The following is a 12,085-nucleotide window of genomic DNA, read 5'->3' as shown; positions in this document are numbered from 1 at the left end:
TTAAATTACATTGATGAGAATCCTTCTGCCGTAGTCAGTGAAGTGGCAGAAAGTTTGAAACAAAACTTTGAACTCAACGTTTCTCGTAGTACTGTTTACAACTTCATGACAACTCAGTGCAATCTATCCATTAAGCAGGCACAAATTTCACCCTATGGAGAGAAACAGTGAGGAAAAAATCCAGCAAAGGTACGATTGGGTTCAAAAGTGGCAGCAAACTGACCTGGATTTCACAACAAATTGTGTTTTTCTTGACAAATCAGCCTTTCACATTAATTTCAAAACGGGGTATGGCTTGGTCAAAGAAAGGCACTCCTGTGATAGTTACAGTACCTACAACGAAGGCAAACGCAACTTCAATTTTAGGTGCAATATCCACAACTGGCTTAATTAATGTTAGCTTGAGAGTTCCAAAACGTATCAAAAAGAGAAAGCTTGGACGTGCAACTGATGGTTATAGCACAGGGACAGTGACAGGCCATTATCTAAGCTTTGTAAAAGCTACTCTCGACGAAATGGACAGGTATCCAGAAATGATGGGACACTACCTTGTCATGGATAATGCTCCTATTCACAATTCAACTGATATTGGTAAGTATATCAATTCACAAGGATACAGATTCGTATATCTTCCTCCATACTCTCCCGAACTGAATCCAATTGAGCAGTTCTGGTCAATTGTCAAAAGTAAAGTGAAACGAAATAAGTTTCTCGAAAAAGAGACACTAATGACTAGAATCAGTGAAGCGTGTGATAGTTTATATCTAAGTGACTTCAATGGCTTTGTTTCTCATTCTGTTAAATGTTTTGACAAGTGTCTCAACAAAGAAAAGTTATAAAACGTGAAGAGCAAAAAAAAGAGAAAAAAAGATATTCCTATGTATAATGAGCACTTTATACTGAATCAATTTACCAAGGATAACTCTCCTCTTAGTTGATGCTCGCAATAAGGATTGTTTTCTACATGATTTGTTGCACTTGTTTGGAGTGGAATAACCCCCCCTAATTTTCAGATGTTCAAACGATAATCCAGGCTATCCTAGACTATCCTAGGCTATCCTAGACTATCCTAGGCTATCCTAGACTATCCTAGGCTATCCTAGACTATCCTAGGCTATCCTAGACTATCCTAGGCTATCCTAGACTATCCTAGGCTATCCTAGACTATCCTAGACTATCCTAGACTATCTTAGACTAAAAAAAAACCATGCAGTCCATTACAATTATTTATTCATCAATTGTAGTAAAGTTGGATATGACAGGACCTCTTGTGGATGGCCCAGCCAGGACTTAATTCATTGGAAGGGTTCTGATTGGCTAAAATATATGCCTCTGATTGTGCCTAATCTGCAGCCTACACCTTCCCACTTTTTACATGTCTCAACCAACTCCCGTGTTTATCGCTCACTGCTGCTTTATGAGCAACGACTGTCAGTCAATTTCAGAACATCACAAAACCTTCGACGCCATCTTGCACAGGCACACGAATTTGATTTTCCTAGCCGCATCACGAAGGCACGATTGCGTAATAATGATTCGTACCTATACCTCAATGATTCCTCTACTTCTTCAAATCTGACTGTTATAATTCATTTTGGTTGCCCAATTTGCCAGCATCATTGCGCCGAACTGACTGCTATGAAAGCGCATTTTGAGGTTTGCCACCATGAGCATCTCCCTAACCAGCAGCGTGAGCACGATCAAAGTAGCAGCAGCACACTGCTAAGCGCATCAGTGGACGTCAACCAATCCATCTCAGGATTAAGCACGACGGGACAAAAACGACAGTCTGATGAAGCCATTTGCTTCGATGGGGTAAACCTTGATCAGCCGCTGGGCGAGCATTTGGTGATCAACAGCCTTGATGTGTCAGCAGGATTTCACAACATGAAGATGTCGCTCAAAGCAAACAAATGGAAGCTCTCATTAGAAGACAATTTGTTACTGATACTATCATCCACCTCAGTGCTGCTTCTTGATGGAAACAAATACCAGAAGAGGTGAAACCACATTTTGATTACGATCAGTGGCATATGATCGACGAGTATATCCAGCAAGCATACGGCATCAAGCGCCAACCCATCCCTCTCGCGACGACCACACAGTTCAGTAGCATCCTTGATCGGTTTATTAACAAACAGATTGGCCGGGATGAGGCTGAGATCAGCTTTAAATCTCTGGCTCTACCTACCATGAAAAAGAAAATTGCCAAAGCGATCAGCAACTTGGTTTCAAAGTTACCTCTTGTGACTATCGAAGAAAACGTGAACGAGATGGAGCTTCGCTCTCGCTTCATTGATCCTTTTTTGGCCGGTCTATTTGATGATCCAGACAATAGTATCTACTTGCGCTGGCTGGACGAAACCACCTTGGAGGCCAAGGCTAAGGAAGCATCAAGTTCCCGGCCAGACCTGAGTGTTACCAAGTCTTTAGGCATCAAATGGGCAACCACCCTGGCCTATGGTGAAGCCAAATCTGCCATGTATAGCGACGATCACTTTATTATTTGCAAGGATCTGATCAAGGTAGCCAGGTTTTGCAAGGACGCTCTCGACGACCAGTTGTTTGAAGGAATTCTGGCCGTACAAATCATTGGACGAACTGTTGTGTATTATCTTCTGACGTTACCCGCCCAAAGCATTTATACCATGATTCCTCTGGCAACTATCAAGGTCCCAGACAGCATCAACGACTTGCCTGGTCCGGTTTACAAGGTTCCTGATATTCTCAAAGTTTTGGACATCTTTGAACGCGTCTGTGTTCGTGCAGCACACCCGGAGACCATCAAGCATCGCTGTGCTCCAACCTTGCCAATGGCAAATATCCAACAGCTATTTTCGCAGTCCAAGAACCGCAAGAGGTCCTGTCATATCCAACTTTACCACAATTGATGAATAAATAATTGTAATGGACTGCATGGTTTTTTTTAGTCTAAGATAGTCTAGGATAGTCTAGGATAGTCTAGGATAGCCTAGGATAGTCTAGGATAGCCTGGATTATCGTTTGAACATCTGAAAATTAGGGGGGGTTATTCCACTCCAAACAAGTGCAACAAATCATGTAGAAAACAATCCTTATTGCGAGCATCAACTAAGAGGAGAGTTATCCTTGGTAAATTGATTCAGTATAAAGTGCTCATTATACATAGGAATATCTTTTTTTCTCTTTTTTTTGCTCTTCACGTTTTATAACTTTTCTTTGTTGAGACACTTGTCAAAACATTTAACAGAATGAGAAACAAAGCCATTGAAGTCACTTAGATATAAACTATCACACGCTTCACTGATTCTAGTCATTAGTGTCTCTTTTTCGAGAAACTTATTTCGTTTCACTTTACTTTTGACAATTGACCAGAACTGCTCAATTGGATTCAGTTCGGGAGAGTATGGAGGAAGATATACGAATCTGTATCCTTGTGAATTGATATACTTACCAATATCAGTTGAATTGTGAATAGGAGCATTATCCATGACAAGGTAGTGTCCCATCATTTCTGGATACCTGTCCATTTCGTCGAGAGTAGCTTTTACAAAGCTTAGATAATGGCCTGTCACTGTCCCTGTGCTATAACCATCAGTTGCACGTCCAAGCTTTCTCTTTTTGATACGTTTTGGAACTCTCAAGCTAACATTAATTAAGCCAGTTGTGGATATTGCACCTAAAATTGAAGTTGCGTTTGCCTTCGTTGTAGGTACTGTAACTATCACAGGAGTGCCTTTCTTTGACCAAGCCATACCCCGTTTTGAAATTAATGTGAAAGGCTGATTTGTCAAGAAAAACACAATTTGTTGTGAAATCCAGGTCAGTTTGCTGCCACTTTTGAACCCAATCGTACCTTTGCTGGATTTTTTCCTCACTGTTTCTCTCCATAGGGTGAAATTTGTGCCTGCTTAATGGATAGATTGCACTGAGTTGTCATGAAGTTGTAAACAGTACTACGAGAAACGTTGAGTTCAAAGTTTTGTTTCAAACTTTCTGCCACTTCACTGACTACGGCAGAAGGATTCTCATCAATGTAATTTAAAAGAAATGCTTTTATGTTCTTCCCCAAGAATACGACCCCGACCTGACTATTTCTTTTTCTCGAAGATGTTTTCAGGGTCTTCATAATAACGTTTAACCCATCTCTGCGCTGCCCGGATATGAATACCCAATTGTCTCGCAGCAGCAGAAGCATTCAGGCATTTGCTGAAAAATAAATGAAAGAATCTAGTTTTGTCTTCATCAGAGTAAACTATATAGCGTCGCTTATTGCATAACTCTATATCAACATCTTCAATGCTCCTTTCATTTGCAACTGAATGTACTACAGGATTAAAAGGTCTTTCTGGAGGTTTATTCATTAGAAATTGAGTGCGAGAACTTATTGTTTCAATAGCAAATAACTCCTCGTCAACAACAAGATCCATGGGCTCAATTCTGTGTTCATCAACAACATGTCCCTGTCCATCTTCGTAAAGAAATTGCATACTCATTCTGAATGTCTGTAAAATAAATTGTAAATAGGAAACAGAAAACAATAAGTTCGCAGAAAATCTTTTTTCCTTTTTTTATAACAATTTGATGCCAAGAAATCTATTGGATAATAGGCTAGTTGCCGGAATGGAGTCCGATGATGTGGTTGGTTGGTTAACGCTCTTCTAGCCGCGCTTTTATTCTCAGATAAACAATAAAAAGAAAATTCATTCTACAATCTAGTACTTTAGTTCTTTCTAAGCTATGTATTACAATTTTTTTTGTCTAAGTATATGATATTATGGGAAGGGCCAAATCAAGCGTTGATACCAAGGGCGGGTCCCCACCACATCATCGGACTCCATTCCGGCAACTAGCCTATTGGTTGTCGTTCCTAACCCAATCGTGGTTGCCTCCATTCCGTCCTCAGATGTGGTTGGTGTGTTCTCCGTGGACGAAAAAATTGTCGTAACTACTTGTCTGCCACGTGCATGTTGGTCGCGAGGGCGATAATAATAATGTTCAAACGTCTCGCTCTTCTTGCTCCAATGGCCATGTTCCTTGATCATATCAACGTCTATGCCTTTTTCAGCAGCCTTTGTACTCGCCGCCGAACGCGTGGAATGTGCCTTAAAAATGGTAGTATCAATGCCTGCCTCGGCCATGACCTTAGTAACCCAGTTCGCAACGGTTACAGGACTTGCTACTCTTGGAGTCTTGTAAATGTTGGCTAAAAAGAGTGTTTGATCTGTAGGTAAATTGCAGCGCAACGGTTGTGATTTCTTCATCCAAGTGTGTAAGGTGCGGACAGGGCATATGGATTGGTCTGCAATGACACCAATTTTTGAATCTTTGACTTGGCTCTCTTTTGGTTCTCGAGCAATGAGGATCATGCCAATACATTCTCCGTTGTCATATTGTATATGCACGTCTCGTAGTTGCAAGCGTCCAATGTCCGATCTTGTGCGCCACATGGTTGCCAAACACAGTAACATGATGGTTTTCTTTTGGAGTTTGTCCATCGTCAGTTGCTCCGTTGGGCCCCATTCCTTCAGTAAGGTTATCACCTTGTCCGTATCCCAAATTTCTTGACTAATATTAGGCCTCTTGAATGTTGTGCGTCTTTTAGCAGCAAAGAACCGTTTGACGTCTGGGTGCTCAGCAATGGGCTGTCGCCATGGATGTGTAACGCCAAACACTGACGCAATCGATGATCGCATTCCATTGAGGGAATCATATCCTAAGTCTACGTTGGCTTCCAGGAACTCTACCAGCATCTTGGGATTATATTGTTCCGGGTCTTGAATAGGAACCTGAGCACGACACCATTTGGCATAACGAATCCAATAATGATTGTATTTCCTTCTTGTTGATGAACGGGTGGCTTTTGTTAAAAATTTTGTCGTTTCCTTGCTATAGCCTTCTTTGTGCCCTGTGCGTTCAATAATCGCCATGCGACTAAGTTGATTCGTTGGTTGATCGGCATTATTAATGGTGGGTCCCGTACTTGGTTCAAAATCATCGGCCACCAAAACTGGGTTGGCCACATCGGAGTGACCAACACGACTTGTTGCACTCGATCTTGATTGAATTTGCGGATGACTTTCGGAATCAGTTGCCATGGTGGATGAAGGTACAATCCGCGTTTCGGCCATGGTTGTTGGAAAGCGTCTACTGCTGCTTGATTGCCATCCGGTTGCCTCGCCCAATACGTCGGAAGTCGATTGTTGTGCCTCCCTGCAAAAGCGTCGATCGTTAGCGGTCCCCATTGCTGTAGAATCTTGTAGAATTTGCTGTACGGCAACGTCCATTCGTAAATCGGTTTGCGCTGTCTGCTGAGCCGATCCGCCGCCACGTTCTTGACGCCCGCAATATGAGAGAATCTGACTGTGAGGTTGTAATCGAGACATATATCTTGAATGTCTAAGGCGAGTTGCTGCAGTGATATGGATGCCGTACCGCCTGCCTTGCTTGCATATTTTAGCGCTGTTATGTTGTCGGTGTAGATGTGTATTGTTGAGTTTGCAAACCGTTTTGCATGGATCTCCAACGCTATCTTGATCGTTGCTAGTTCTCGAACATTTATCGATTCGGATTCTTCGTCGGTGCGCCAATATCCTGCGAATTCGCCTAATTCGGATGCTATTCCCCACCCAGACGCCGCCGCATCTGTATGGATGGTTACTGCCGGTAATTCTGGTGGTGGTCGATGGATAGGTAAGCCATTCCGGCTCTCTGCAAGGGTGAGCCACCAATTCAAATCCTGTATTGCCAGTTTGGTTAATTGGCATGGAGCCTCCCACCCTTGTCGTGTCTGTTGCAATGTTGTGGTCAATGCACGCTGTATGTGTCGTATATGGAGTAGGGCATCGCCAATTGCTGGAATCATCGCTGTCATCTTGCCAAGTAATCCGGCGATCCATCGGCACGAGAACACTTGGTTTTTGGCTTGCTTGATGCGTCGCACCAGCTTGTTCAGTTTGTGTGTTGGCACTTGGATAAGTCCCGTGATCGTGTTGAATTGAAAACCCAAGAATTCTTGTACTTGTTTCGGTTTGAGGTCGCTCTTCTTGTGGTTGATGATGAAACCCAAGGACGTGAGATGGTTGATCATTTTCTCGCAATCTTGTTTCAAGCTGGTTGCCGATTGATTCAATAGACACACGTCGTCGATGTAGTAGCAAAAGCGCATCCCCTGGCGTCTGAGTGGTTCTAGGGCATATCGAAGTAGTTTCGACCATACTCGTGGCGCCATGCTTGCCCCAAAGGGGAGCGACCTGTACCGCATCACTACACCATCTTTGGTCTCGAATGTCAAAAAGTCTCGCGAATCGGGGTGGATCGGAACCACCGTGTACGCATCTCTCATATCGATTTTGCAGATAAAATCCTTGCCTTCGATCAAATCCCGTAGGGCTGGCAAACCTTCCATCCGAAATTTCTGATACTGGATGAATCGGTTTATCTTGCGGCCATCGAAAATCGGTCGAATCTTCGTAGGTTCTTGGATGGTAAACAATGTCGACAAAAACCGGCGGTCTTGGGTAGGTGATCTCTCTATCACTTGTGCTACTTGAAACTGTGCCACGGCCTGGTCGATCCTGGTCTGTGCTGCCGCATCCTGTGTCACCCTCTTGGAAAACCATGGTTGTGGTTGCGTTTGAAATTGAATTTTGTAGCCCTCTTGGACGATAGACAAAGGCCATGGATGGTTCGTTATCTTCTTCCATTGATCGGCAAAATATAATAGGCGCGCCCCCGGTGGAATACCATCGGGGGGAATTGTGTAGTGTTGTTCCGTCAACGGCGGCACTACTGTCTAGGATCGGGATTGGTCTGATTGGTGTTGTTTTGGCTGTAGTTGTTGTTGGGTTTCGGTCTGCCAAAAAAAGAGCTGGACTTGTAGCCACCCCTGCCGAAGTTGTTGAATCTGCGGCCCCGGCCTCGGCCTCCACCATTGTTATATCCGTTATATCCATTGCGGTTTCTGTTGATGGCTGCTCTGATAATTTGTTGATCGTATCTGGCTTGTTCAATTTTTTGCACCATGTCTTGGCTGAACGCCAGGTCTTTGCCTGCTTCGTCTTCTTCCTCCATATATCGGACACTCGCTGGTAACTTGAGGGCTTTTGAAACTGTTGTTCTTGCCTCTCGCTCTTGCTGTTTTCCTGTCGCGAAACCATAAACTGCAAGTCGTCTAGCTTTTTCCATGATCTGCCTAAGGTCTTGTTCATCGTTGTCGCTACCACCTCGCTCGATAAGTTGTTGCAAGTTGTCAAAGATCTCTGTTGCAGCTCGAGCCGCGTTTCGCATCCGGTCTGCGTCCTTGTACTTGCCATTGATTGTTTGATTGGCGTCCAACGTCGCTTTTTTGAGTTCGTGGACAAATACTTTGTTGACAGCACCTGATCGGGTCCATTTATCGCCGTTATACTTAATGAGGTCTCTCTTGAAAATCTTGAAATTGTCGTCCAAGTCAAGTTGGGTCGAGTCGTCGAGTTCACTTCTAATGTCGATGGGCAACTCTGGTCTGTCTCCTCGGTCGCGTTCCTCGAGTTTTGTGCGAAGGCGTTGCTCCAATTCTTCAAGTACTTGGAGTCTTTGTGCGTAGGTTTCTTCATTTGAACTCATTTACCACGAATGCGCGGCTTAGAAAGAACTAAAGTACTAGATTGTAGAATGAATTTTCTTTTTATTGTTTATCTGAGAATAAAAGCGCGGCTAGAAGAGCGTTAACCAACCAACCACATCTGAGGACGGAATGGAGGCAACCACGATTGGGTTAGGAACGACAACCAATTACTAAGCGACAAGTAAAAATAAACGATGTGTTTGTGACACGTGAACACGATTTTATTTTTGGACCAGCTGACATCGTTGTTGAACACGAAGACTTTTTGCACGACATCAAATTCAAAATCAGCGACTTTACTTTTTGAAATGACTGTATGTGGTCTATGTTTGGTATTGAAACAATGTTTGGTGGTAAAAATAAGATACCACAATACTGGATTGTAGGTCCATCAAATGTAGGTAAGACATATAACATTGATGTATTAGACAAGGTGGCCATCGAGCATATCTAATGAATAAAGAAAATGATTGGTCAGATTATAAGGATGATGATTATGATTTTATGTATAATGAAGAAACAGGTTCAGATTTCAAATTAACATTTTTAAAGCAAATGTTAGAAGGAACACGGTTAAAACTTAATGGCAAATTCACAAAGTCAATAACTAAAAAGAAAAATATGCCAATAGTACTGAATAGTAACTATATGCCGCACATGTTATACAGAAATAAATCAGTATATGAGTTAGAGCCAATGCTCAATCGTTTATATATTATCTATGTTGATAAGAACCGTAAAGGTCATATAATATGGAATCCATACACAAAGAAGGTGAAGGTTTATGAAAATAAATTCATGTATTATGAAAACATGGATATGTATGAGGACTTATACAAAGATGAATTCAAAAACGAATACCAAGATCAGCATACATTTATCCGTTATGCACATAATAGTGGTCAGGATGATATTAAAAAATATACACCGATGGATAAAACAGTAGAGGAACTACAAGAATTAGCTGATACAGAAGAATATATGAAGGAACAAGAAGAAAAACATAATAGTAATAATACACAGAACAATAAACAACATAAACCACCTCAACAAAATAATAGAGAATGGTCAACTGTAAAGGTACCACCATCAGCAGATTGTAGGCATTGGGAAGATGTGTTTAATGATATAAAATGTGATGATGTTGTAAATGATACTACTGATTGGGAAGACCCGCCAGAAGATATAGAGAAACATAAATACATAGATGTAAGTACATCTGAATCAGAGAAAAGCAGTGACTGCAACATACCAAATAATATACCAAAACGTAAAAAGAAAAAAAGACACATTAAAAATAAACGGGGAAACAAGCAAATAGTAGAAGAAATACAGCCAAAAGAATATTTTAAAAAGCATAAGGATATAAAACAGGCTATAATAGATGATATAGATATAACAAAAGAAACTGACGTCAAAAATAAATCAACAGGTACTAATATAAGTACAAGTATAACTAATGAATGCATAAAACATAAATATAATTGGGCAAGTAAACGAAAGGTTGATGCAGTCAGTTTCAATATGAGGTTTGTTAATAAGCAAATAAGTAAGAAATTAATTTAGAGCTGAATACCTTGTGTGGCCATATATTCATGTAGCATTTCCCGGGAATTAAACTTATCAACTGTTAACCAACTATTATCCTTTACACTATATCCAACCCACTTAACCTCAAATATGTACTTATTATCAGTATACACATGTCCTACAATCTTCTCAATTTCATATGAATTACTATGTTCTATATTTCTCTGTTCTCTTTGATTTTTTCTCTTGCGTTTAGATGTATTATTTTCAGTTTCGTCCTCACTATCTATAGCCATATCTATTGATTGATTAATATTAAGCTGTAGAAATTTCTGCTGCATGTCAACCATTTCGTTATATTCAGTATTTACTTTTTGCTCATTTGAAAATACTAAGTCAAGTTTGTTTTTCTTACTTGGGAATTCAAAATCTTTTCCATACCATAATTTATGATGTGGTTGTACCTCTATATTATACTTATTTACAAATCGCCATATATTAGTAAGAATACAAGCAACACGAAACTGAATATTATAATATCTTATATCAGATATTTGCAATGCTGCACGATTATTATTAAATCGTTCAACTTTAGAGCCTAACATAGAAAACTGTACTTCTATTGCTGAACGAAATGATCCAAACTTGTTATTAAAGTATGTCTCATTGATTGTTAACTTTTGTCCTGGTTCTTTTCTTATGGGATGTAAAAAATTACGATCATAAAAACTATATCCAGCATCTGTCGCATTATCTTTAAACTTTTGTATAAATAAATTATATCCACCATCCATTCCTAAACAATCTGCCTCACTTTTTTTTATATAGTTTCATATTAATAAACATAGTACCATCATTTCTGATAGCACATTTTTCAGATACTGAAACATGTGTAATTATTTCATTCATATCCTGTATAACTTGTGTACGTATAGCTGGCCCTTTTAATTTATATGAATATAACTGTGAATGTGACTCATTTGGTTTATAATACTTTATTTTACTATCATGTCCATCAATAAATAGTGTAACATTCTTAAAACCATCTGGATTGTTTATTATTGCTGATAGAATGCGAAAACGTGGTGATGAGAACATACTATCTAAATCTTGTTTTACCTTTTTATTCAATTCATTATAGTTAGTTATCCAGAACCGCTTATACAAATCATAAAATGTTGCATATGGCATAACAGTATGCATATCCTTTCCTGATACACCTGATACCATATGATATAATAATGCAAGTCCTTTTTCAATCTCGCGGTATGGCCCTGGATATTCAATATTTCTATATAAAACTGAAAGAAAATAAAATACAGATATAAATCCAAATCTATTAAGTAATACATCCTTTATATCATTTATTGTATTATTCTTCATATCTTTAATAGCTGTTCTATGATTAAATCTATGTTGCATTTCAGGCCAAGATTTATCAAGAAAATTCCATTTATTATCAATTAAATCTTTAATTTCAATATCGAGTTGTTCAGTGATTTGTGTTGTGTTCATTTTTATTTGTTGTTATGTACTTTAAACAATCGCTCTTTTTTTTCTCGTGGGAGGCTACCAATATAAATAAAAAAATTCAATTTTTATTATTTTTATTGTAAATCAATAATTAATTCGGCCACTGATGGTTATACCGATCATAGCAATTTTATTATCTATATTACAGCTAGTAGATTATAATTGGTTAGACAACTAATAGTAGGACGCCAGTGCAACAAACTCTGTATGCTCTTTTACAAAGGCAGCAATGCTGGGTGCTTTTCGGTTCATGTGGGGCCCTTTCAAATAGGCTTCTATTACTATAAGTGAGATAGAAACAATTAAGTTAACGAAAAGCAGATCTATAAATTCTGCTCACTGAATCACCTGTCCAGATCTCCATGGTAACAGTAACGGTGCGTAGCAATGGAAAGACCTACTATGGAACGCGTATTCGCCCTTAATTGAGTTCAA

General features: G+C 39.8%; 1 protein-coding gene across 1 annotated transcript; it reads left to right on the top strand.

Moving 5' to 3' along the window:
* Nucleotides 1-1,887: 1,887 nt before the first annotated feature.
* Nucleotides 1,888-2,891, top strand: BDB00DRAFT_884674 (uncharacterized protein; the record flags this gene model as incomplete). The annotated part of the gene is made up of 2 exons (XM_053128349.1): nucleotides 1,888-1,965; nucleotides 2,001-2,891. The coding sequence occupies 2 exons, from the start codon at nucleotides 1,888-1,890 to the stop codon at nucleotides 2,889-2,891; spliced, it is 969 nt and encodes a 322-aa protein (XP_052975142.1).
* Between the last annotated feature and the right edge of the window lie 9,194 nt (nucleotides 2,892-12,085).

Source organism: Zychaea mexicana (assembly GCF_025766255.1).
Source record: "Zychaea mexicana strain RSA 1403 chromosome Unknown BDB00scaffold_99, whole genome shotgun sequence".
Classification (NCBI taxonomy): domain Eukaryota; kingdom Fungi; phylum Mucoromycota; class Mucoromycetes; order Mucorales; family Lichtheimiaceae; genus Zychaea; species Zychaea mexicana.
Note: the sequence above shows the minus strand (reverse complement) of the source record. Positions and strands in the feature narration are given on the sequence as shown.